At 39.7% G+C, this 27,407-nt stretch overlaps 3 protein-coding genes across 6 annotated transcripts; all 3 read right to left on the bottom strand.

Annotated features, from left to right (window-relative positions):
* Nucleotides 1–2,418: 2,418 nt before the first annotated feature.
* Nucleotides 2,419–7,184, bottom strand: rx1 (retinal homeobox gene 1). The gene is made up of 4 exons (XM_079471105.1): nt 6,947–7,184; nt 6,127–6,472; nt 4,129–4,379; nt 2,419–4,036 (listed from the first exon to the last, which is right to left on the bottom strand). The coding sequence occupies exons 2-4, from the start codon at nt 6,419–6,421 to the stop codon at nt 3,590–3,592; spliced, it is 993 nt and encodes a 330-aa protein (XP_079327231.1). The 5' UTR covers nt 6,422–6,472; nt 6,947–7,184; the 3' UTR covers nt 2,419–3,589.
* A 3,433-nt stretch (nt 7,185–10,617) lies between these two features.
* On the bottom strand, nt 10,618–16,264 carry matk (megakaryocyte-associated tyrosine kinase). Of its 3 annotated transcripts, none has more exons than XM_079471082.1 (13): nt 16,149–16,264; nt 15,542–15,597; nt 15,355–15,465; nt 15,151–15,266; nt 14,136–14,355; nt 13,810–13,903; nt 13,662–13,727; nt 13,467–13,566; nt 12,868–12,952; nt 12,704–12,777; nt 12,224–12,425; nt 12,051–12,137; nt 10,618–11,946 (listed from the first exon to the last, which is right to left on the bottom strand). In XM_079471082.1, exons 2-13 carry the CDS (start codon nt 15,548–15,550, stop codon nt 11,767–11,769), a joined length of 1,344 nt encoding a protein of 447 aa, XP_079327208.1. In that variant the 5' UTR covers nt 15,551–15,597; nt 16,149–16,264; the 3' UTR covers nt 10,618–11,766. The 3 variants fall into 3 exon arrangements, with proteins under 3 accessions (XP_079327208.1, XP_079327206.1, XP_079327207.1); XM_079471080.1 differs by having other exon boundaries at nt 15,355–15,468; nt 16,149–16,262; XM_079471081.1 differs by lacking the exon at nt 16,149–16,264 and having other exon boundaries at nt 15,542–15,682.
* Nucleotides 16,265–16,331: 67 nt separating this feature from the next.
* Nucleotides 16,332–26,232, bottom strand: zfr2 (zinc finger RNA binding protein 2). Of its 2 annotated transcripts, XM_079471053.1 has the most exons (19): nt 26,109–26,232; nt 25,318–25,564; nt 25,081–25,195; nt 24,783–24,998; nt 24,387–24,694; nt 24,132–24,314; nt 23,822–24,044; nt 22,913–23,061; nt 22,675–22,794; nt 22,351–22,496; nt 22,145–22,271; nt 21,875–22,068; nt 21,625–21,793; nt 21,026–21,173; nt 19,856–19,941; nt 18,850–18,945; nt 18,658–18,769; nt 18,429–18,526; nt 16,332–18,210 (listed from the first exon to the last, which is right to left on the bottom strand). In XM_079471053.1, the coding sequence occupies exons 1-19, from the start codon at nt 26,174–26,176 to the stop codon at nt 18,037–18,039; spliced, it is 2,979 nt and encodes a 992-aa protein (XP_079327179.1). In that variant the 5' UTR covers nt 26,177–26,232; the 3' UTR covers nt 16,332–18,036. The 2 variants fall into 2 exon arrangements, with proteins under 2 accessions (XP_079327179.1, XP_079327178.1); XM_079471052.1 differs by having other exon boundaries at nt 24,132–24,694; nt 26,109–26,199.
* Between the last annotated feature and the right edge of the window lie 1,175 nt (nt 26,233–27,407).

Raw genomic sequence — 27,407 nt, 5'->3', positions numbered from 1 at the left:
ATAAGAATAAAAAGGATTTTGGATTAATATATTTGGCCACATGCGACATAGCAAAATGTCATGATAAACGTAATGTTAGGTGAACCTGTCAACACACTGTTATACACAAGACAAACAGAAACAAATATTCACCTTTGTTATGATTTCACAATTAATCTTGGTAAGGCGAGAATTTGATTGTGTTTTTAGATGTGAGTGATTCCAGTTACGCTCAACCTCCATTGAGATTATACTGTAACTAGATTATAAACACAGCAGCACTGATAGATTCGGACAAATTATGTGGGTGTAATATGTGAAAGAAAAATTCATTTTTATTGCATCTTTGGCTATTAAAAAAGAATAACATTTCTTTATTATTAAAAGATTTCCGAAAAATATAATATGGATAAACCAAAAATAATGCATTGAACACTAATTGAATGAACACTTATTATTACCTTTAAGTTGCCCTTCATAGCTGCCCCTCTGTGTTTAATGTAGGTTTTTTTAATTGAATGACTTAACTTATAAAATAATGTATTTTACATTTTCATGAATAATAGATAAAACATGAATCATTGAAATGTGTTTTAATATGCTGTATGGCACATGTATGGTATAATACACTTTTCCACCTGTCCTAATCAATAATGTTGAAAGGATGACAGAAAAGTGTTTTCGCTTCTGCTGAAGAGATCTCGTCTGGCGCCAGCTTACCAATCCGCCCAACACCTCCCACCTTCTCCATGACCTCCACCACCTCTCACCTTCTCCACGACCTCCAATTATGTCATGCGAACAAAGCTGAAAACGCTCTTAATCAAACCCAATTAATTCCGCTCCGTTTCCGTATTATCCCTTCCAACCCGTCAGCCTGTTAACTTCACCCTGCGCTGCGTCTTGGGAGCAAAATAATAGATTATGCAATTAATTAGTGGTTAATTGTTCTTAATGAATACAGTAACTCTACGGGGGATTTAGGGCAATTTATCCCCTTCTCACCAACAATCATCGCTCAGCGATATATATTTTTAACACAACGCAAGTGAATATTGAATTTTTCGGCTTTGCTGCAATTGACACAATTATTGTGCTTTGTATTCTTGTGTACGTACATATTCTTGATTGAAGAAATTGGGGTCGGCATGTTCATGTTCAGCAGTATTTTGACTTAAAATAACAAGTCTATGTAGCGGTAAAAGTACTAAACAGGAAATCGTATTAGTAGCTGAGGTCAAGGATTAACCTTAGGTTTATGCCTGTTGCTACCGCATGTGTGCCTAAATAAATACATGTCCAGTGACATCATCACGATGAGGCATTTTAGCAAATGCAGAAACTTAAGCTATTATTTTGTTAACTCAGCGTCAAACTTTTTGTTCTCACCCAAAGCTTAAAGTTTACTTTAAACACAAATTATTCACATTAAAACCTCCTGAAACACTTCTGAAGTTCAATTAAGGTAAAAAGATCAACTGGGACTATACCAATATAACGCATGACACTGAAACGTGAAGGTGTATAAAGGAACCGTGAACACAACAGACTGACCCACATTCAGAGCATGAGACTGTAAGAACCGCACATTTCCCTCAGACTGACAAACAAAGCTTTTCGCAGTAGATTAACTGCTGCTTTCCCATGATTCTTTTGTGCCAGAGCATCTGAACGCATGCCTACCCACAGCCCGGGTGCCAAGATGTGCAGCGGTCAGTGGCTGTCTGGGTTCGGCATGGGCATTAATCCCTGCGCTGAACTCATCCTGGCCTGCAGGAAAAAACCCTAATTGGGGGATTTTCTCCATCTTTAAGTTTGATGAGCAGAATTCCCACCCTACGTTCCTGCCTGCGCAATCGCTAATATTTCCTACCTTTTGCAGCCACTACAATGGTTTTCAACTCTCTCAAAATGTAAAGAACAGATTTATAACAGGAAACTGGAACTCGTGCTTGTAATGCTGGTATGAACAGCAACTACTACATGACAGAACACAACAGAATTTTTCTTTTTGCTAAAATGTTTTTCCAATGCAGCTACAATCAGAAGTCCAGGTGTATGTAAGTAGCGTACAAGAGGAAAGAGTCATATCTGTTGCTTTTTTCCACGCACATGTTTTTTGGTGGTCCATATGGCCCTTGTGGTCCTCCATCTGTCTGAGGGAATTGCTCACACATCATGAATGCAGCCAAGCACCATTCACCATTAACATGTGCCTCAACAGGAGCATCAGGAGACAATTAAACTGTGGACGCCAGGGCCGATACCCCCTCCTGGGCCAGGCTGATTGACTGGAACCTCATCTTTCTAACGGGCTGGCTCGGCGCCACCGGTCCGAAGATAAAGAGAGAATGAAATCCACTGTCTGTCCTATAGCTCTGTCTGCCCGTCAGCTAAACATGTGATAAACGTTTCCAGGGAAGGATGAGTCAACAGAAAGCGATTTCTATTAAACTAGATTTGTTTATTCAAAGAACAATAGTGGACATCAGTTTGAGTCAAACATTACTGTATAAACAGACACAATACAAACAAAAAGAACCACATTCATAGTTTTTGACAAAATAACATTGCACAAAAATATACAGACATTAAAATGTACCCTTGATTGTCATATTGCTTTCTAACTTTGGCTTTTCAACAGTGCAAGTCATCTAAACATCACAGATTCGGTTTGTAAACTAATTTTGGGCCATGTGACCCTGTAACAGAGCTGTGAAAAACTCTTTATAATTGTATATATTCTTTACGTATTTAAACAGCTTGAGTAAACTTACACTATAAATCATTCAGTTCAATCATACTACAACGTTTCATACTCTTTCCCAAAACACAACACGTATAATTCATAGTTGGCTACAGAAAGTCTGGCAACTTGAACTGAGTGAGTTTCCTTTTGCAAAAATAAGCCAATCTCGTTTGTTTGTTTCTGGGGTGTAAAACAGCTGGTAAAGCAATTTATTTAACCACTACCTGTGTAAAACTGTGACTGTACTTGGATGAGTTGTTCCAAACTTTGAAGGAGTCATGGAAGGGTAACTCCGGTCTCTGTTCTGCACCTACAGGAGATGGTTTACAGGCAGGTCATACCAGACCTCCTTGTCCAGACAATCACCTACGTTCTTCTCCTGCTTTTCTTACATAAGTCTTTTCGATTAAAACAAGGGTTGGTGAAAGATTATTTCCTGCTGTTCATATTTATGGCTCAAGATCTTCACAACCGAAAACAACTAATCCAGATCATCCCAAGCAGGGGTAAATAAGCATTTTTCAGTAACTCTTAGATCAGAGATTGATTTAATTGTGTCAAAAATTGTCACTTTTGCAATTAGACAATGAACTGAAAACGAGTGTGTTTACAATCAAAACTGTAATCAGACAGAATTAGAACTTTTTCATTGCTTCAGACACACGATTGACATCCAGTTGAAAAATAAATAATTGTGGAATCAAAATGGCACGTGACTCATTTAGTGCCCACGTTTCTTGATTCAAACGTTCTCACCGGTACATGAAAACCATCTCTTACATGCTCAGTCATTCTTAATTAGCCTACAGCATCAACTAGTAACCAACAAACTCGAAGGCCTTCAAAGAACGATCGATCGTCTCAGCACATTGGTTGCCAGGTCTTGTCCATGGAGTGGATGTGTTCCTTAGCTTTCATCCTCAAAGCAGCAATGCTGGAACTGCGTTGTTCAAAGTCCTCCAGTGGATATTTGTCAGTGAAAGGAGGGGGGCATTGGTATGGTGGGGGGGGCATAGGCTGCATGCTCTGAGACATCGTTTGGGCTGTGCACAGGAAATTGTGGTTAGGATACCCCGTTTGCAATCCTTGTGTGGGACCCATGAATCCTGTAATGTTGTGCACTGGAGTGGCACTGGACAACGGGGAGGTCAGCCAAGGGTCAAGGGGCATTGAGTTGTTCATGGGCCCTGCCGTGTGGAGCATGGGTGGGCGGTTGAAGGAGAGCATGGGCGAGTCGTGGAGCTTCATGGTGGTGGCATCCATTTTCTCCTGTCGCCTCCATTTGGCTCGGCGATTCTGGAACCAAACCTGGACAAATGCAAACATTGTGATATAGCATGCATGCAAGAACCAGTTTGTTTCCAGAGAATGGATTATAAAATGCAGTGGTTGAAACACACCTGCACTCGGACCTCTGGCAGACTGACTTTCATGGCCAACTCCTCTCGGCTGTAGACGTCGGGATAGTGAGACTTTTCGAAGGCTCGCTCCAGTTCATGTAGCTGGTAAGTGGTGAAAGTCGTGCGATTGCGTCTGTGCTTCTTTTTAGGCTGTTCTTCATCAGCAGAGTCTGGAGATTTGCTGTCACTGTCGCCGGACTTCAGCAGGTCACTCAAAACACTGTCACACTTGTTGGAGAACATATCAGCATCTAAAGCCAAAATTCACACACAATCGCTGAATTTAGATTTGAGAATTCATAATGGTGTCAACAGTGATGATAGCTCACAACTTGCTTCCGGCTGTTATTGAACTAGCAACCTTCTGGTTACCAGATCTAATCTTTAACCACTACATACAAGTAATATGTTCACATTGCAATAAAGTTCTGCAGTTGATGATATGATATTTACATTATTTCATAGGTAAACCTATTATGCTTTTGACCATATGTTGGTCTGTTGTCAAGGATGCTATCTACAGCTTTCACTCAAGGTTTTACATCCCATAATCCAGGCAGAAACAGATGTAGACTGATAATTCCCTGATAGCTTCCACTCAGATCTGGCCCTAATCTACCTAATGGCTTCGTTTAGCTGTACTCAATGCCCTAAACATAAGGTCGACATTTCTAGGAAGAAAACTCTACTTTGGGCAACTTGAGAAGTGCCAGATTTTGCTAAACAATGCTATCAATGTTAAGGCCATAGATTTGAATCCCAGAGAAAATGTGTGGAAATGTCCGTCCCAGATAAGACCGATATCATTGTGTCCTTCAATCAGGTATGAGGTTCCTGTGGAGACTGTCCTTGCAATCTACTGATTTACTTTGAATGTGGTTGCTAATGAAGATATAACTCTTTGACTGCCGACGGCCTGAGTCCTCTTCTTACTAGCAAAACAGCAGGTTAAGACATACTGATTACACAACTGAGTCAGAATGCATTTATTAAATAATTTGTTGTTAACAAATATTCTGGGTTAACAAAGCCATCATTAACTGACCACAGTCTGAACACTGATTCGAAAAAACATAATGCCATGTCAAATATAAGAAAGTCAAGAGTCCAAAAGGATCTTTTTCTTGGTCACGGTAAAAGACACATTGACTCCGGGTCATCCGAGAGGTTTTCTCATAACAGGACTAAGAAGCACAATGGATTAAGAGCCCAATAGAAAAAATTGCCACAGAATGGAAAAATGATTATGTCGACATGCACAGTTGTTCAATCTTGTTTGAGACGGGAGAAGATTACAGGAATTCCACAAGGGGATGAGAACCGGGGATGAGCCCCTTTTCCAAATGGCTTTCTGATTTGATCGGGCCCTGTAAAGACAATAGGGTCGCTTTGATGTAGCGCTGGAAACATCACATACCGAATAAAAAGTTTAGAATAAAGGACAAATTAAGATTTTGTGCCATGTATAGAGTTTCGGAAGAAATCTTTTCACAATCTATATCATTCATGAAAACTACTTTTGTCCTGCAAACAGAACGGATGTAGGCAACTGTGCTGTTTGTTGTTTAAGTTACGTAAAGATGTGACTGACTTTCCTTCAGGTCTCTTAAGGTGACTCTGGACGCTAATACCCTGGCAAGCTGCCACTAGCACATTAAAATCAACAGGAGGGCTTGACATAAGAACTTGAGTCAATGCCAGTGTTTTAGTTACCTGGGATCATGGGTTTTAATGAATATTAAAGTTCTAACTAACCATGAATCTCTCATCATGTAGGCTGATGAAATGCGAAAAACATTATTAACTTGTTGATAGTGGATGCAAGACAGACCATTTACATGTATACATTTGTCAGATGTTTTCCACTGCACAGCATTTGACAGTGTTTTCCACAGCACTTTATACTGAACATTTAACCCATGACTCTGGCATTGCACCCATTGATCTAAGACTACTGTTATTGAACAATAACAGACAGTTTAACCAGTCATGACCTACCATTAAAAGCAGGCTGCTCAGAGCTGTTCCTAAGTATCGGCAGATGTCCGTAAGGTTGCACCCGCTGGTCCTGCTCACCCTGATCTCCAAGATTCTCTCCTCCAACTTTGTGTGTCACAACATTGCCTACAGTGTTGATCAAAGGGTCCTGGTCCTTGTTGAAGCCCAGGATGACATCAATGCTGTGCACGCGGGTGCCCACCACCACCCCTCCAGCTTTGACCATCTCGTGAAAGTTACTGGGCGAAAGACAAGCGTCATCCACCATGTTTATGGTGTCCAGTGACAAATGCATTGGAATGCCAGAAGATAGACCTTGCAGTTGGTTTGATAGAGGAACCCAAGACTGGACAAAACAAAGGAAAGACTACAATCAATAAAACAATACATGTATTTGGGACAATTTAGTTTTTTTAAAAGTTCACATCTATTTTCTAATGTGAATACACATGCATTCTCATATCTAGTAATTGTTTGCAACCAACCTTAAATTAAGTATTTGAAATATTTATCCAAATTTAGTTAACAAGCTCTTTTAAATAAATATAACAAATACCACATACTATTATGATGCTACGCTACTTAATAAAGCACAAAATTGTGTTTTCCACACATATCATTTTTCCTGTTGCTTTATACGTTTATCTATTTTACAAATCTAAAAATAAACATTTGCCAACATGTGGGAAAGCAACATGATTTCAGTTTTAAATACAATACCCTTAGAACTTAAGTTTAGAGAAACACAATATTTCATTCTCTGTCTAACAATGCAGTCTGTGTTATCAATATTTAAGAGTTTATATACTGTAGGACATACCTCTAAAGCAAGATATTCTGAGCCTTCTCCGTCTCCAATCGGTCCTGCATCCACCTGTTTCTCCAGGAGTGGATCACGGTCAGTTGTGGAACACGTCGTCCTCTGATGTACACCCAAAAGAGGCACCAAAAAACCTCAATCCCTCTGACTTCAACCCTGTTAATGCATACATCCACACACAGAAGTTCTCTGGGACAGATTCCGCTGCTCTGCTTTCTGTCTTTGCAGAAGGGAAATAACAGCATGGGATTACAGGAGCTCATTAATTGGGACTCTTCCCCCTTAAGAATGATTGACAGACGGTTTCTGCTCAAGTAATTGCACTAAACAGAGCTTGAATTCACCCCACAGGAGGAGACGCGGCTAATGACGACTTCTCTCTTTCTTCTTTCACAGATCTATTGTTTTAAAGACAAAAGGATGACCTGAACATTATGGATGACTTCTTCATTATTAAGCAAAAGAACGGTCACTGGATGTCTGTTTTTAAAACTGCAAGCCCTTTCCTCCATACATATCAAAATTTACTTGTTAACACTTTTAAAAGTTATTCTAAAAATGCTTAAATTATTTTACAGTACCATTTAATCATTGTTTTGGCTTGCCAACTCAAATTTATTAACTGGTGTACATACACAAAAACAATTAAAGATTTCTTAATTATTTCCACATAACATAACAATATTTTGGAAAACTTTACCATAATTATATTCTGTTTTTATCCTCAAGCAATCTGACCATTAAATGAGAACATTTGATGACTCTTTTAATCTTTTAAGCTACATATACATATACAACACAAATACATAAATATGATCATATACATATTTTTATTTAATTGTCAATAGTATTACATATGTTATGGCTTTATTGGTTTTTTAATGTGTTGTTGGGAATGTTGCATTGTGGGTTGAGAAACATGAGAAAGTATATTTCACTAGTAAATCATGTAAAAATAGTAAGGACTTATTTGATGGCATCCACACTTAAATGAAAAATGAAGTCTGGAGAATCTGTTAAAATAAAGAAACAATGAGGGTTGATCTGACCCTAGATGACCGTTAGCACTAATGCAGAGTTGGGACATTAAGTTCTTAAGGTCAGCTGATCCACAAAGGGTGTACAGACAAGTCTTTGGCATCTCGTCCTGGTACACAAGAGCTGTCCAAGTCCCTGACTGGGTCACAGAGGTACATGACCCAAACATCAGCAGAAACTTCAATAAGGCTGAAGACTTGATTCATCTGACCTCAAATACACCTGAAGATATTTGCAACAACGTTTTGTTGATAACAACAACCCGCTATGACTTACACTTTATAAAGTATCATCAGTAGATAAATTGTTGAAGATGTTATTGAAATTTCACAGCTAATTTGGTGACATCAGGAGACCGGCCAGGACCAAACATCTCGAGACATGTTGCCAGACCAGTAAAATAAGAAAGAGTTTGACATTTTATAGCGTTGATCGAAAATACCTGGAAAGCTTGGCACTTCACCGCAAAGGCCAGACAGCTGGTTCTCACGTGCACGTTCTGTTGACTCACTGGGCATCCGGAAGTACTGATTACTCTAGTGCAGTGGTTCTCAAACCTTTTCATTGTAAGGCCCCCTTTGTGTAGAGTGCATTGCTTTGCGGCCCCCCAAATAAAGACATATAATCTTAAACTTAGAATTTTTTTATTTGACCTAAAACATATTCAGTTATGCAATGCAGGAACATCAATAATTCTGGTTGGTGGTCTTATTTTTCTGATGTTTGATTGCACAAAATCTATGATGATTTCTACATTTCATAAAATGCCGCAAATCCTGTAAACCCCCCCAGTTTGCCGCATTCTATCCATCCGTCAAAACACCCCACCAAAGCAAACTTTGTCATATTTACTGTATAGCTAGAGCAAAATTCTATGATTAACAATTGTGGAAGTGTCTTGAATCACAACTCGATGTCTAAAGTAAATCTGACTCCTGAAGCAACACTGCTTGAGAACCACCACCTCCTGTAACAACTATGTGTATAAATCATCCCAGGACAGTTTGAGCTCTGCGTTTGATGCTGTACGGGATCGGATGAGAGACAGCGCAATTATTCCATCATGTTGATCATTTCCTGAAGCCTCTCGCTTGTTTCCCCATTACGCTAATTGAGTACAAATTGGCTCAGTAGGTGCATCACAGTTATCGAGAGGATTAGATTTACCAGACGACAATGTAAAGCCGGCAGATCCTATTAGGACAGAAAGCAGCTAATGTAGAGGAGCTGCACTGCAGGAGGAGGAGAAACAAGGGAGTGGGTAAGATGAGGTCGACGAGGTGCTGGGCACGTTTCCTATACGGTTATGTGGGAAATGCTCAATTCTGAGGCTATCCCACAATGCACTCCTGAAAGACATCACATTCAATGTAAATAAACCGTGTGTCCAATGCCGTTTTGTCAAGTCGCTAGAACTTGAAACCAGAATCTTCGAATGGCTGACGTAGCCCGCACTGCATGTTGCCCTTCTACAAGCCTACGCTCTTCTGACATCTTTAGTTTAATCTCTGGATTAGCAAGTAAGACCCCCACCCGTCAGCCAGGCCAATTCACCCACACAGCCTAATAATCGAACACCAAACAACCATATGGTCTCTTTACTCTCTGTTTAACCTCTCGATTCTTAAAGGCAGTGTAGCTACAAGCAGTCAGATTTTTGTAGATGCATGTATAATTCACAAATTATTCTAATAGAGATTTGCTCGATCATGCTACACTTTTACAATAATGAAACCGTAGTTCATTTCTCTTTTCAAAGGAGGGGTTGGTTTAGTCTGGATTATTCTTTTCACAGCCTATAGAGAGAACAAGGGTAAACTTTCCTCCTTAACACATAATCTGATAGTCTTAACATGGCTAAAGAAGATATTCTTCTGCTGGCATTGACGTACTACTTCTCCTAATCGGCTGGTTATATCTCACCTGTCATTCTAACGGCTTCTCTCCGCCCCCTTTTTCCATTAGCGCCTCCATGCTCCTCAAACGGACCTCACTAGAAAAAACATCCACGACAGTGAGAGATAGGTATACATAATACATGCGTGCACACACTTTAAACCTAAAAAACGACTAAAGACTTTTTCCTCATTTTGTTACCCCATGGTCAACCAGTCAGGAGCCACCAAGTCTTTGATGTGGTGTAGTTTTAATAGGATTCAATTAAATCAATTTATTAATGTTTGCATTCTAACAATGTCCCTCTGTGCTGGACTGTCAGCCTGAAAACCTTTTAATGAATCCAGTTATAGTAAACCACGTGCTTCCCGAGAATAAAACCAGTTCAAAACGACTGAACACACCAGTTTAAACTTTGATACGAACTCTTTCCTCTACAGTAGTGTCCAGGTCATAGCTTTGTCTTGTGTTATTGACTCATCCAGACCTTTCCCAAATAACACCCATATAAAAGAATAATCATAAAGTTCACTTCTACACAGTAAGGCAACACATGAGCAATAAATGTCCATGACTCACATTTAGGAGGATTTATGAGAACAGGAAAGATCTGCAAGATCGGGAAAAATCATATTCTGCAGGATAAAGAAAATGGATTTTCCATAATTCTTGTGCCTCTGTGCTGTAGATGTACAAATATTGGGGATTAGAAACACTATTTTAAAGAAAGACGGTGATAAAAAATAATAATTTCTGCTTTAATAATCATCACATTTCCATTGCTCATACTCATTGTGGCCTCTCTTTAACTCCATATCACAGCAAGATTGGAGCTCCCTAGCAACCACATAGCAACATGCTAAAAACGTCTTTATCTCAGATGTCAGAGTTTATGTAATATACTGTTCAAATGAATCTTTTCATAATTATGGAAAGAATTACAGATCATCCTCTCTGAGGCTTAAACAAGAGAATAAATCTACATGACACCGTGGCGATAGAAGGAGAGCGAGATTCAATCTACGGATGGTCTCACGGGTAATGACCGCTAATCTGGATTGAGCAATTCAATTCAACATAAATACTTCAAATCTTTTCCCGTGAGATATCACTGCTACGCGTCGCTAGCTCGGCAATTCTGTGACAACAAAACTGTGCTTTCTACCTTATTCAATATAAAGTCTGTAACCTGGATTATTTGTGATAGTTATAGTAATTGTTTACCTAAAGAAGCAAATGATTTACGATAGAAAACAACCTCTGGATTTGATATTTCGTAACTTCCTTTCTGAATCTTTCACCTATAACACTACAGCACATGAAAAGAGGATATTTTCATCTATATTTTCTTTGCAATTCCTTCCTAATATCAGCAATAACATCCAGATCTCGAGTATTAAGCATCGCTGGACATATTACTGTACAATAACAGAACAAAACCAGTGCTAATCCCTAAGATTCCTGTTGCCTTGAAATTTTTCTTAAATTATTCATTTTTCTGTTCTTTCCGTATTTCGTAATAAGTAAACAAGGTCATCTTTAACATCAATCATTGACAATAATATATAAATGTTTTTACACAAGTACTGAATTCATATTAAATGCAGTCAGAGTCGTTTTCGTATCTTGTGTAGTTTTGTTTTTCAGGGAAGCTATTTTTCAGCCTTTGGTTAAGTCAACGGCCATCACAGTCCTTACCAGCCTAAACAGGTTCATTTCACAGAGGTCATTTAGTATTTCATATGTTATTTCTTTAACAAATCAGAAAAACTCAAACATACATAAATAAAATGTCTGAATATAAATAGAATGTTTTACACAAGTCGTCACGGTCAATGTCAACTGAATGGTCGCCGTTTACATATCTGGAATCGACACTGTATCTATCACGCCTCATATCTCCCAAACTCTTTCTCAAGTTTGTCTCTCAGTTTGTGAAAGGACGGCCTCTTTTTGGGATCTGTTTCCCAGCAGGACCTCATGATGGTGTAGACGTCGGGCGGACATTCATCAGGCGACTCCATGCGGTAACCCTGATCCACACGTTCTCTCACATCACTCACCGTCTATCAAGAATCAAAGTAATATAGAGTAAAAGCTAAAAACTAATGCACGACAAGGTAAGCAAAAAACGTTAAAACATGTTCTAAGCTAGTAAATCAAAACTCACCATCTTCGGGTAAGGCTGCCTCCCGTAGGAGAAGATTTCCCACAGAAGCACTCCATAACTCCATATATCTGAATGAGGGGTGAATTTCTACAGGAGAAAGAATGAATCATGAAAAAGAAATGAGGTTTAATGCTAAAAACAGTGTTTTACATCAACTGTGCTGTTCTTCTTACCCTTGCCTTTAAGGCTTCAGGTGCGGTCCACTTCACCGGTAACTTTAAATTGTCGGGCGTCGCTGAACTGACCTTTGCCACCGCCAGACCGAAGTCACTGACTTTGGCGACCGAGTCTTCGGACACCAGAATGTTGCGGGCGGCGAGATCTCTGTGCAGAAGCTTCTTCGACTCTAGATGTTCCATCCCTTCACACACATCTCTGATGAAACCACACAGAACAACACATCTGTACAATTTTATATTTTCTAGATTTTACAATGTTCTGCAAACAGCAAGATCACTAAGCAAAGTTTTCTTCAGCACATCCCAAAGATTCTCAATGGGGTTATTTTCAGGTAGTCAGCTGAGCTCATTCTTTGGGCACATAATGTTGCTGAACCTAGACCTGACCAACTCCAGCAACCCCAGATCATATTTTTGGGAGGGGCGGTGTATAAATATATGTTTAATGTTGAGTGTGTGTTTGTAAATTCTTACAGTGCAAACCGCAACAGCTGAGAAGCACTGACGGCCAAACGCCCCCGTGAGCGCAGAAAATTAACCAAATTTCCCTGTGACGCACAAACAGAAGTAGACATTTGACCAAAACCAGCTTTCGAACATCATTGTTCTTTACGTGTAACATTGAAATGCGGCTGTACCTTTGTCATTAATTCTGTTATGATGTAGAGTCCGTTGTGCATAATCACTCCTAATAACTGCACAAGATTCTTATGATGGAGGTTTCTGTAAAGCATAAAAGAGATTCCCGCATAAATTTCAAAATCTACAGAGCTGTCCTTATAGACAGAATTGTAAGGGCAACAAGTAAAATGTAAATAATTCCTTTTTTTTATTACTTTAAGGATCCTTTCCAGAGAATGGCAAATGTTAACATGCTGCATTTAATGTGAATTAGAACATTTCGCTAATTGCTTAGCATCGTGCTAAAATCGAACTCTTCTGAAATGAATTGCGTTTCAAGTCGCTTGTACATTTCAACTATATGACTTTATTTTACAGTTTTTTTTAGATGTTTCTTCTTAGCACAATACTGTCAGCTACCTGCTTTAAATATGGGTTATCAGTTAACATGCTACCTTAAGAGACTGGTTTTCTCTAGGTTTTAGAGCAGAGCAGGATTTCCAAACCAGGCTTTCCGTCATGCAGCAAACAATGAGGATAATCATGGACGATACTTTACAGACATCAAACAGGACATGACTGATTTTATCATTCAACGGACAGGAAACATGCTCACGTCATAACCGATGTCTCTTCGAGGAAAGCTTGAGCAGTTACATCACATTTGATGTTCTTGATGGCGACACTCTGCCCTGCGTACTCACCCTCAAACACAGCTGAAATAGCCACATGACTCTTAGTTATCGGACTTAATACCGACTAGCAATTGTTTCTAATGACAAATAAAGAGAATTACAAACATGTACTGTACCTCCAAACTCCCCTTCACCTATGGCCTGTCCTAAAGTCAACTTTGAGAGGTCAAGTAACCAGCCCGCTGTGAATTTTAGATATTTTTTGTGATTAGTTTAATTGATTTCATTATTTCGTTGGGTCATTTGACGGTGGACAACCCTTACATTTCAACAGTTTGGACTCTGCAGACTTTGCACCCTCCTTCTTTTTCGGCTTAAGCAGCACTGTAGCAAGGGCGCCTTTGTTTTTGCTATGAAACTACATGGAGGAAAAAACTTGTTTTAAAACATGAATATTGTTCACATGCACACATCACTTCTACACATGCAGACAGAAAACCTAAGTATATACACACTCCTTCTTTAAAACTCAAGGATCTGTCTTTCAAAAGATGACAGAGCGGAACAATTGTTATTTCCCTTTTACAAACCACAGGACGTAAGCGTCACTGGAAAATTACGATAAAATTAGACACAGTGGTTTGACACACCTCGATCATGTCAATGAGGTTGTAGAAGAACTCTTTGTGGTCGATGGTCAGCTTGTTGTCTCGAAAGATAACACGGTAGTGAAACACGTTCTGTTTGAAGCTAAGGCAGAGCACAAAATCACCGGGGTGCCGAACGGACTCACGAACCAGGAACAGGCCGTCTTCCATGGGCCTGAGTTTACCAACAGCCTGCGGGCCCGATATCTTTCCATGAAACCAGCTAAAGAATCATCAGAGAAGGTTGGAGATATTAAAAACATGTTGTGTAAAGCACCACTTGGACTAAAACATGAGAACAATCAATAATAATTTCTCCAATAAAGCATTAGTTTTATTCCAATTTTCTTTGGCTTTCTTTCTTCTGCAGAACACATAAGAAGATATTTTGAAGATCTTTTTTAATCAAACAATACTGACCCTCATTGATTTTCACTGTATGAACACAAAACCACAGAGACATTTCTCAAAATATCTTCTTCTGTGTTCCTCAGGAGAAACACTGATAGCAAATATCTAGAAAACATATTTTTGATGTCTGCATTTACATCTGCAAGACATTTATTTCTGATGGTTTGATACGTCTCTGAGACGTCTGCTGTCAGATGTCATATAGACATCTAGAAGACATCTGTAAGACGTTTATAATTCAGTGTATGTAAAACCTGCTCTTTCTAAGACGTTTATCTGATCTTTAGCAGACATCTTACAGACGTGCCTGTGCTAGATGGGAAGAGTCATATTCAAGTTTTTGCTCTCGCACTTGTCTTAAAACTCATTAAAATCTTGAGATTTGTTGTTCCACATTCCCTCACACTCGCCATGTAAGGATTTTTTGCAACACTGACCTTCAACAGCCTTGCCCTAACAGTATTTCAATAGAAGTCCGGCCCCCGCTTACTCTTAATCCAACCACTTCCTGACCGTCTCTTATGTGATAACAAGTCTGTTCCTTTTCACTTCTGCAGAGTCTTAAAGTAGATTGTGAAAGATAAGTAAATGTGAGTTTGTCACGTACGGCATGAGGCTGAGATTGGGATCTATACGGACAGCCTCTCTCTCTCGCAGGTTGGATGCTGACACCAGGCCTTCTTCTCCGCTCGCGTTGTGCCTCACTTTGCATACCCCGTTTTTCTAAACAGAAACATACGTCGGTTATTCAAACGAGTGTGACTTTATTTTGCCGTAATATTTAAAGGGGGGGACAATGTGTTTATTTTACCACTCCTGTCTCCAGGATTGTGAGGACGTCACCTTTGCGATACGCAAGTTGGTCCGCTTTAGGTTTACAGTTTTCTTTTTTGGCAACGCACTGCGTACCCACCGTCCACGTCTTCTACAGTAAAATCAACAACAGATGTGAGTTTTGTCAAGTTTAAGTAGATGTTAATGTAAAATGGTTCACTTACCATGGCCATATCTTGAAATATTGAAAAATGTGCACCTCAGAAGGTTCTTTAGAAACCTGAATGCAGGTGACGTATAACAACAGTATGGTCAACCAGAGTTGTGTCAAATAAAATGTGTCATATTACATTTAAAGGGAGTGTTTACCCAACAATAAAAACATGTTTAATCATTTAATCAATTATCACGTCATCCCAGACATGCACGACTCTTTATATACGATATTTTGAAGAATGTTAATAACCAAACAACCACTGAGACACTTCTCAAAATAACTTCTTTTGCATTTTACTGATGAAATACTCAGATACAACCACTTGAGGGAGAATAAACGATGACAGAGTTTTAGTTTTTCGGCCAACCATCCCTTCATAACAAGATTTAAAATGGCCATATTTTCAAAGAAATCGACAAAACTATTTTTAATGACATTGTAGTTTTAAGCACTATAAAGCAGATTAAAAAAACACACATATAAAAGTCCATCAAAGGCAAGTCAAATGTTGTACTAACGTGTACTTTTTTAAACCCATCCACACTAAAACTCAAGAAGACTTCAATCTAAAACTATAATCATATTCATAACTTATAACTTTTAATTTCACTTACCAGACGTAGAGGGAATGTTGGTTTTGCAGATGACTCTTTTTGTGATCGGTGTGACCAACACAAGTCTCTTGAGACATGCATTTACTTCCTCTTTACGTTGGTTTGACAGTTTTTTCAGTCCAGCCCACAATTTATTTCCAAAAGTTGTAAACATGAGGCAAAGATACATCAGGACACAGCGAAGCAGTTCTTTATGAAGTGTTTTTATTTAGTTAAGCAGCACTAGACACATATTCAAATGAAAGATCACACCGTTATTCATAATCCTACAAACAATAACAAACACTCAACGGAAACGTTTCAAAAACGGCAGGAAAACGTACATGTTTTAAAACAACGCATTCAAGCGACGTGAATCAATTCAATATGCTAACAGCTAAACTACCATCTCGACCGTGCGACACTGTGCGTCTTCCTCAAGAGTTTCCCGTTTATATAAAAAGGTAAGAATAGAGAGACATTATATTATATTGCAATACGAAGAACCAGAAATTCACCTGCTCGTTCACTTCAAGTACTTGAAACCGCACGACTTTACCTCAGGCACGTGTGAAGAACCACGGACTTTATTCTACAACTCTAAAAAGTTCGTAAATCCTTACCCTGTCGAAACACCAGCTTGTTAATGTGAAATGACAGATTATTCGTCATCCGACTAATCAAATTAAAATGACCCATTTTTGTGCACTGTCATCGATCTTTCCTGCGTGATCAGATATTTAAACACAAATCCAGTGTGAACGATGAAGCGCACGAAGTCAAACCATTTTGTGTTGCTCTGACAGCATATTTGTGAAGATTCAATAGTCTACATTCTCACTTAAAGATTATAATATAATATCTTTACGATAATGGGTTTGGACAACTTAGCCATGTGTAAAAATCTATTATTTTGTTAGCTTTAAGCCTGTTGCATACTTTTTTTCTTTTTACGTGTACGCGAGCGAACGCACAGCCTTGCAAAGTATACTGCTTTCGACTCGATCGCGTACAAGCAGGTATTGACAAATGCACATTGCAACATATTGCTCTGGTGCTGGGTTTTAAAATACTTTAAAAAATAAATTATATTTGTTTTTATATTTTGTTATATACTGCAAAGATATTTTTAAGTCTGACTTTGGTGTCCAAATACTTTCGGGCTACTTTTAGGGTATGTGTGTAACATGAAGTTAAATATATTTGTATATTTTTACACACATAATACATTTATCTGTGATCTAATCCTTTAATCCTAAGCTTTTCAAATAAAAATAGAACAAAAATGTATGCGACTTTCAATACTGGATGTTGGAAACTATAGATTTGTAATGTAGATCTTTAAAAATGAAATTTAAGTGTTTTGTTTGACAAGTTGGATAATGCCCACATCTCCATCTTCATTAGATTATAGTTTCTCTTCACATTTTATAACAATAGTTAAGAATAAATAAGTGCGTAAAATCCTTTGATGGGTTTTCCACACGTGTATTTTACTATCTTGATAGCTTTTTGTAAACAAAAATAATAAGACTGGCCTATGTTGTTAAAGCTTTTAATTACATAAGTGCTGTTAATATATGAAAGTGCCTAACAGAGCAAAAATAACATTTACGAAGTGTTTTATATTGGATGCTGGTCAGTCGCGATGTTATTCTTAACCCGTCGCTCTGAACAGAAATGCATCTGAATTCAGCAGCGCTTCCGTCTATTTTAGGCTCTGATGAAATATAGCACGTATTACATCATCCGAAGGGGAACAACTACATTTTTACATTGATTTTCCAACGTTCAATAAAACGGAACTGTCAAGTCTTGTATTTTCCTCCCAATCTTCCTCTTTGAGTGATATTTATACATATTAAAAGACAAAATAAATTCTGTTATTAGAGATTACGTGACCGCAACCTCACGGGTCGTGAGAATCATCTCTTTTATCTTTCTTTCCGTCGCCTTCGCCCTCGCCGACATCGCTGCTGTCTCGCCGTCTCTTGCGGTTTCGTGATCCGGGTTTGGAGGCCGGTAAAGAGCTCATGCCGAGTACCTTGTGTATCTGACGGAAAGCCAGCAGTCGCAGTGCTTGCTGGAAAGCCAGAGATCCGGTTTTCAAAATCACATGTTTTCAGTAATTGGGGACAAATAAGTAAATAAAACTCTGTAGCAGCACATTTATAAATGATGGCAAACTGACACTACATGCAAAAACTTCCCTCCCAGCTAAAATATAAACTCATTAAATATTTTTTTTGTTTATTTCTATTCAAAATTCATATTCCAAATTGCAGTTTAAAGTTCCAGTACCTGTGCACTAGCGGTCACATCTTCTCTGGTTTGTCTTGACATGCTCCCCAAAGCATCAGTTTGACCTTTCTCACAAGGGTCGAGAAGACCTGGACCATCTGAGGGTTGCATTTGTTAGTCAGATACCTTTTATGCCACATTTACACCTGGTAAAGTCCATTTAACGTCTTGCATAATTGACCATATTTGCATCCAATGAAACATGAAAACCTAAAGCTTATCGTCTAACCTGACAGAAGAATCCCACTAGAGATGCATTCGAGAACTCTCCGTAGAGCTTCTCCTGGACTGAGAGGTCCAGACGCACTGCTGATGGCTTTCTCCACCAACAGCTCCAAGGCCTTCAAAAAAGTAAACTACTCGCTCAACATCACCACTTAGGACAATAGCGTGTATCATGGTACCATGACGTATGACTGACCCAGTCTGGCATCTTGCTCCAGGTTGGTACACGCTGGCAAAGGTCTCGCAGAACCCGGATGACAATCACGCAGGACTGTAGACCATTTGCTCGAGCCTGTGGATCAATAAAGATAACTTAACCTCAAATAACAACATAGACTTACTTAAAACGTGAAAAATATGTTGAATATAAATCTTTTTTAAATCACGTATTTAAAACGCAAAAACCGTACAAAAGCTTAAATCAATAACAACAGTTTGCATGATTTTAATGGCCAGTAGCCGTAACAGTAACTATGTTAGTCTTCACACCAATGTACGATAATGTTAGATTAGCCTTTGATAGATTTCGATTGGCTGAAAATGTCTTTTCGTTCATCAGCTAGAAAAAAATCACTCTGAAAAGCAAAACAATATTGTTTTCCTGCATCTTTATCAAAATAGTTATTGTGTAAACTCTGCTTATTAATCAAATTAATAAAAAAATTATACCGTTATAATTATCACTATGGTCCTTTGTCTTATGTGTGAACAGGCTCATAGTCGAAAACATAATTTAGCGTTAAAGTGATACTTCAGGCCTGAATCAAAATTTCCCCATGTGTTACTTACCCTCAAGGCATCCTACTTCTTGAAGAATAATGCATAGTTATTATACTACGTATGCTTTCACTTCCAAGCGGTAGAACGGGATGAATGGGGACAATTTTATGCAAAATGCTGGTGAGGAACGCGCCTGCCCACAGGAGGCGGTGTTTCTATTGGCTGAAAACAAAACATGCTGTGTTCATCACAGGAACGTACGACACACCTGCGTCATTTGCCGGAAAATCAAGCCTCTCGCTCACCTGCAGTAGATGTTAAAATGATAGTGGATGCCTTGAGGGTGAATAAAACATGGGGAAATTTGGATTCAGGCCTGAAGTATCACTTTAACAGAAGTCGATACTTGTCTTAAACTTTTCGTTACTATCTGATACAGTGTCATTCATGTGCCGCTTGCAAGATTGCAAATTTCTTTTTACCTGAAACCATTTAGCATGACGCAAAGATGCTAAATACTCAAGGCACTTCATCCTGTTGAGACCATCGGGAGGATTTTTCTGTGGAACTGCAAGAACATAAAGTGAAAACTTCAGAAATCAAGAGAAAATAACTGAGGACATCACTTACATGAAACGACTGAGGTGTTAACTGTGATATGTGTCAGGATATGTTAAAGTGACAACACTTAGAAAAGTGTGATAAGGGGATTTTCACACATCCGGGTTCCTAAAAAGGTTATGCAGAAAATGTATTTGTCAGAACTGCTGGGGTCTTTTGATACATGGGCGTATCATCAACATACCCAAACAGATTGAGAGGTGGGACTGAGCAATTTTAGGCAGTGCAAAAGAGAATTTAAAAAGAAACAGGAAGTAAGAGTAATGTTGAAGAGCAAAACCACAACAGCATTACCCAGGAACCCAAGCTTAAAATTGTCAGTGCTCAAAAACTTTGGATTCAGATGTCAAAACCAGCTTTGGCCACATTCACACTGCAGATAAAAACAGGAGTTACTCCGCATCGGAATACAGAACAGAATTCAATTCAGTCATCTGAATGACAGCTGCATTCTTGCAGAAAAACTGAGCCGGTGTCAAAAGAACGAACCGCTTGAATTTCAGGAGTAAAGTAGCGTTCACACCAGGAAATTCACAAGCTTTGGATTTCTAAGCGAGTGACATCTATCATTTGGCAGCAAACTCCCTTATTGAAACCCTTATGTAATTTCAAACCTTTATGACTATCAATCTTCTGCAGAACACAAAAGAAGATATTTCTTTTTATGTTGATGACCAAACACACCGAAACCCATTGACTTCCAGTGTATGAACACAAACGAAATACAAAATAAAAGCTAAGGACATATTTACATTCAACCACCTGCCAGTATGACAATAACAGTTCAGTGGTTCATTACACAATGGTAAAGAAAGGTCAGAGATCCTGTTTTTGATTCCTTTGAAACGCTTTTATAAAACAATGTGAAGGGCACATAATGGGCTAAAGCAAAAATGGACGACGGGTCATAAAACAGAATGGCCAATTCATTTGATTCAATCATGTTTCTGCTCAGATTAGAGCCGTACTTAGTTTTTTGTAGACAGGGGAACACATACGGTGCTGCGGACGGAAAGCAGGGGTTCTCTAACCTTTCTCCATGTCGGGGGCGGGGTCTTCTCGCATCACCGCCGACGTAAGCGACACGGTCACCTGCATTTTTGGTTCCTTGCTTGAAAATATCAGGATGTTGGCCTCCTCGGGCTGAACCTGCACCTCATACTGATCTTCAGAAAAGGTCTGCCGGTTAAAAGGACACTGTGCGTTACTACAGAGGAGACGGTGGGCTACATACAAGGGGCTGGGCGTGAAAACGGTCCCTTAAAATCCCGTTAAAAGTGAACTACAACCAACACTTAACCGGGGAACAATGCATTGGAATTCTGGATAGGTGTGTTACGATATATATGATCTATAAATGGGGTCCATATAACTGAAAAGCATGGCCCAGTCTCTCTCTGTAGGTTACAGGTGTCGTAACCAGGCAGTAAAACTAAAGATCAGGACAGAACTACGGCACACAAATTGGGACACTTTATTCGCCGTCAGTAAGCGTCACGGTCATATGTTACCCAAAATCCAATTTGCCACTATAGACAGAGGATAGATGCCTCCAAAACTTCCTAGAGAAAATCTCACGGCCATGCGCTTTTTATCTACATGGCTTGGACGGCAGTGAAAAAAATCTCACCGCTAGCTGTTTGGGCAGCTGTTCAGCGACGGTTTTCAACAGAGAGACGGCGGGTTTCTTATCCGCCAACAGAATGAGCTGGACCTTGCGATCGCCGCGCAGCAGGAGACCTTTGGCCAGGATTCCCACGCGCATCACTCCTTTCAGAACACGAGCCTGAGATTCAGACCTGCTCGACAAACACACACAAAAAACAAAAGTCCCGCAGGAGTCTCGATTTAATAGTTAGCTGATAGCAAAAAATACTCACTGCTTGTCTGTGGTGTCTTTGTCGTCTACCGCAGTCCCCTCCGTCTCCAGCAGCGTATCAGAGACCAGTTTGAGAGCGCGCTCAGAATGCGAGACGATTCGCTGGACGGCCTGAAGCTCCTCCTCCACAGGGTAGATAGCCGAGTGTTTGGCCATTATGTGACGGTCATCGGGAGAGTCGGGTCGCCGTACAGACTAAAAAAGAAATGAGAAAAGATTAATTCATACCATGAATAAGAAATGATGATGGCATCGTCCACCTCTACCTTACCAGCAGGGGAGGCACGGGCATGCTGGGCGGGCCCATGAGAGGAGGCGGGGCCATCCTGCGTCTCTGCTCGCCCCAGTATATCTGTTCCTCCTCTAATCTTCTCCAGTATAAGTCCTCCTCGTATCTCCTGTAGGACACACAGAAATACGGTGAACCGCCAGACCAACAGCGTCCTTCAAACATAGAAAATGCGAATGATTGTTGACCTCATCTCCATGTGCCAGCGCTGCTCGTCCTCCTGTTGTCTCCTGAGCACAGACTTCTGCTTCTGTTTCCTCAGTTTGCCTTCCAAAAGTTTCCTCGCTCGGTTACTGGGTTTGATCTCCACCGGGAGGTCCGGGTTCACTTTTTTCTGTTAAGTATTTAGAAAATACTTAGAAGATACAAAAAATTCATGACCATTTTTATGTGCTTAATACATTTTGAAAAGAAATATATAGAAAGATAACCAAAGGAAACCAAATAAATGTAAAAAATAATTAAACCGTGTATTGGGTCATATGATGATGACGACGATGATGATGTGATACCTTATACTGCAGGCGATGTCTTCGGCCCTTGAGGTGCATGTCTTTGGCGTTCGGATCATTAAAACTACATTCACACAGTTTACAGTGGAAGCGAATCACTTTCCCGTCGTCATTTCGAACCTGAACGAACAAATACATATAAATGCATCGTTTTAAAAATGTGTTTGTTAATTTCCCGATTTCAGATTCAGAATCTCCCCCCCCCCCCCCGTCTTACGTGAACGTCTGAACGTCTCACCTCTTCTACGTAGTCGTGTCCCACAGGCTGAATGTCTCCTTGTGCTCCTGGTCCATCAGCATCATCATCGTCATCACTCAGAGGGTCCATCTTGACCGTCGGGGGCTTCAACTCTGTCTTTACAGGGACTGGTGCGGATGTTTTACTGCCTGGAGAGAAAGAAACATTCACACAAAGTCAGCAGCGATTAGCAAACGCTAACTCGCATCCTCATAGAAAAATCATAGTGGAACATTTCCTCAAAGCGACAAAAACAAAACAAACAAAGATGGTTTTCTAATGAAATATTTACACTTGAATGTGAATAAAAATCATCATAATTCGTCCAATTTTAATCACAAATTGATTGTGAAATTATGTTTTTTTATTGAAGAATATTTACATTTATGCATTTGGCAAACACTTTTATCCAAAGCGACATACATTGCATTATCCTATACATTTTTAGATTCGAAGTGTGTGCAAAATTATTATTTTATATTCATATTTATTTATGAAATTACTTTATAAAGTGAAAGAAATCATATAGGTTCATTATATAAATAGAGCAAAAAACATTGGCTAAAATAACAAGGATGACGCACAGATCACATATGTTAAGTGGACAAACGCATCTTCTGCAAATCAGTACCCAGTGCATGTTTTCACCGTGTGGGTTTAATGAGGGAAAAAGAGGAAGTGATGTCATGAATATCTATGGGTAGTGTTGGACAGATTGCATCACCTGTTAGCTCATCATGAAGGTAAAATGCAAAAAAAAAGAAATTGTAATTTTAACATGAAAAATAATTAGTATTCCTTTAAATCCGTGAGGAAACACCCAAAAAAGGTTGAAAAACTACAAGTGAACCTCGAGTCGCAAACTTGCCCCATCGAATGCTTTACACAAAATAATTGACGGTGTCTCACCGATGAAGGTGACTTTAGCAGCCATCAGTTTTTTTGCAGGAGTGGCCATAGGTTTGGAAAGCGCCGTCGCTGGGATCTTCGTCACAGCACTAGAGGTGGAAGTCATCGCCGAGGCGGATGACATTTTGCCAGTAGTCATTGTCACGGCAACAGGGGTAGAGCTCACTAGAACAGGCTCCGTTGATGGAATAGGCTTGCCAAGCTTGGTGTGCAACTTCACCACCTGAGGACAAACGAAAGAAACGCTTGGCATGCATTTAAACACAAGCAACAGATCACAGAAAAACTTAGCAAAGGTTAGCAAATTAACCTTCTGGTGTTTCGATCCTCTTATGTGTGCGGCGTAAGCATCGGCACCGGTGCACGAGACGTCGCACAGTTCACAGCGCAGTTGCGTCTGGACTCCACGAGGTCCGTTAGTCACCTGACTACCGCTCTTCTGAGCCGCCTCCTTCTTCTTGTGCTTCTGTCCTTCCAGATGTTCTCGATACGTCTGCGGTACACACCAGAAAGACAACGTAAGGTGAAGCTGAGAAAAAACGTTTTGAGTCGCGTAAGTGCTCACCTGTGGGCCAGCGCAGCTTATCTTGCAGATGTCGCAGTAGTGCAGCTGCGGTTGCTTGGGTGGACCTTTGGGTTTCTGGATCTTGTTTTGGTGGAACGCCGGCTTCTTGTATGAGTTAACAGAGGGGACAGAGCACCCGGTGTGGCTCCAGGAGGAGTTGGATTGCGGTTGCGCCTGCTGCTGCGGAGGCTGTTGCGGTTGTTGCAGCGGGGGCTGCGGCTGGGGCTGTGGGGGCACCAGCTGCGCCGGCTGGAAGTATGACGGAGTTGACGTGTAACCGCTAGACTCATAGCTGGAATAGCTTAGACCTGACAGGACAAAAAAAAATGCGACACCGTTGGAACAGGATCACTGGAAGATATTTTTGGAAGCTGAATGCAGCGGATGCCCTCGTACCGGAGTAAGACGTAGCAACTGTGGAGTTGAAGGAAGAACTGGGGGTGTAAGTGGATATGGGGGTTGGAGTTTGTTGCACGCTGGTTGACGTCGGGTAGATCGTGTAGCTTGAAGAAACCGAGCTGGGAGCAGGTGGGGGTTTTAATGTGGTGACCTGTCTCTGAACGGTGGGTTGGCTGTACGCCGTGGTGGCGGGGCTGTAGACACTTTTCAGCCCTGAAATTGCAAAGACGTCATTGGTTAAACCTAAGAAAATGTGCCTGAAACTTTGATGCTTCAAACTGAAATCCATACACACCCGTCTGGAAGTAGGCCTCTGTTGCAGTTCGCTGCGCGGGTGCGACGCTTGCTTGAAAATACTGCTTGTTCTCGTAAGTGCTGACTGGCGGAGGTCGCCCATAAGTATAATTCTCCTGTATTATCATATTGTACCCAACATGTATTAACGTTTGCAGCCAACCTTTGTAACGTTACAGTCAAACTGACAATTCCTATGAAATCATGAGTATAAAAATCAAAGACACTTTATACATACCGGTTCTGTTATAACCTGGTAGGTTTGTGGGGTGGTGGTCGGCTGCGGGGACGGCTCGGGCTGCCGGTAGCCGTAGTTTGGGGGAGGATGGGGCTGGTAAGTGGGATAGGGGGCAGTTGATGGCGGCCGAACGGGTTGGGCGGTGGCTGCAGGGTACGATGCGGTGACAGCGTGCACCACTCCGGGTGCGGGCTGAACGCTATAGCTGCCTGTGGTTGGGTGGGAGTATGCAGGGGGCGGCTGTGTGCTATATAATATGTCGGTACATACACATGCATTATTATAGACGATATACAAAATGCATAAAAAGGGAAAAGACGACAATTCAATGTATATTTCAAAGCAAATGTCGTTTGTCTAATATTATTTATGCAATATGTCAGGTAAATCACATCACATGCTGTTTTAAGGTATTTGCCAAACTGTCACTCACATTTGCACATTTGCATACTTCTGTCATTACATTTGCATACTTCTGAGTATGCAGTTCATTGCGTATATACGTCATAATCCTTTATTTTAAGAACACAGTTCGTACAGTTTGTTTATTTTGCTGCTGAAAGCGGAACTGAGATTGTTTATATTCACAAGTAAAACTGCTGCATGCATCTTCACCACAACACTTTACCGACGCATGTCACGCAAACATAAACAAGAGTTTATGATTTTTGGGATATCAACACAGACCTCTGGCCTTCAGTAACACGACACAGATGACACAGTCTCTGTATATAACACACGCCGTCATGACACACACGTGTTTTTGTGTTGTGTGTGTGTTTGTGCTGTACCTGTATTGCGGGCCGGCGGCTGCTGCGGCTGCATGTGCGAATCCATAATAATTACTGGCCGCCATCATCGAAACTCCAGCGGCAGCGGCGCGGCGTCGGTCACGTGAGCGACACGTCACTGAGACGTAACGGTCATGATGGAGATGATTTCCTTTTTTAATATATAACAACGAATAATGAAATGATAAAACAAACACTAAATCAGTTAATAAAATACAATATAAAGTTATACATACTGACTAAAAAAACACACAAACTAAAATAGAAAGAGGAGACAAATTACTCGAAATTAAGTATGAAGCATTATATGCATAATTGAACTATTTTAATTACTATTTATTAATTATTAGTTTAAAATACAGAAAGTAATTATTAAAGGCAACTGTCAACACAAAAATAAATAAAGGACCCATTGTGATGTCAATAAATATGTTAATTCAAGTCATTTTTCGTTCATTTATTTTCATAGTATGACATTTATCTATTATTTATATGCATTTAACTATGAAACGATGCACATTATTACTTTTTTAGACATTTAATTTTGAGTTATTTGGCTCTCCATAAATTATAAAACGAAAACGAAACGGTTGAAACGTTGTTTACTAAAACAAAATAAACACAAAACAAAATACAAAGTAATACAGTAAAAGAACAGAATCAATAGTAAATTATCTCATAAGAAAGGAAATAAAGTAAAAACGGTTAAATAAGCTACAAAAAGAATTAAAACAGACAAAATACAAATAAAACAAAATATATTATGTTGAAGAATGTAATCAAAATAAATGTAATCAAATAAATAAAAGTATTAAAATAATAAAGCATAAATATATCCCAGAGTCCATAAAGGATGTAAGTGAACAGATGTATTGCACATTAGCGCCATCTATCGGCTCAATGTGTAATAGTGTTTAACCAGATTTAGCCAGATTTTTCCGTTTCAAAGGGTCTGTTGTGTTTCAGTGGTCATGGGATGTTTATGGTCCTAAATTACAAAATCCCTATTCACCCTAACCCTTCAATAGAATAAAGGGAATAGACTAAACGTATTTAAAAAGAGACATGATCAACTGTTGAAACAGAATACTGTAATAGGCTTGTTTGTTTGCAATATGTATTTAACTTACAGTACATCCATGCTTACAGTACAGGACCTGATAGCTCTGAAATGAAAGTTAAGTTTGAATGAATAATAAATAATTGTCATTTTTCTTTTTCGTATTCTTCATTTATGAGTTAAATGCACATAGCCTCCCAAACAACAGCGTTGAATTAGCTTCTGACCCTGGATGCAAA

Source organism: Barbatula barbatula (assembly GCF_947034865.1).
Source record: "Barbatula barbatula genome assembly, chromosome: 13".
NCBI classification, from domain to species: Eukaryota; Metazoa; Chordata; class Actinopteri; order Cypriniformes; family Nemacheilidae; genus Barbatula; species Barbatula barbatula.
The sequence above is the reverse complement of the archived record's forward strand: the minus strand, read 5'-3'. Positions and strand labels throughout refer to the sequence as shown.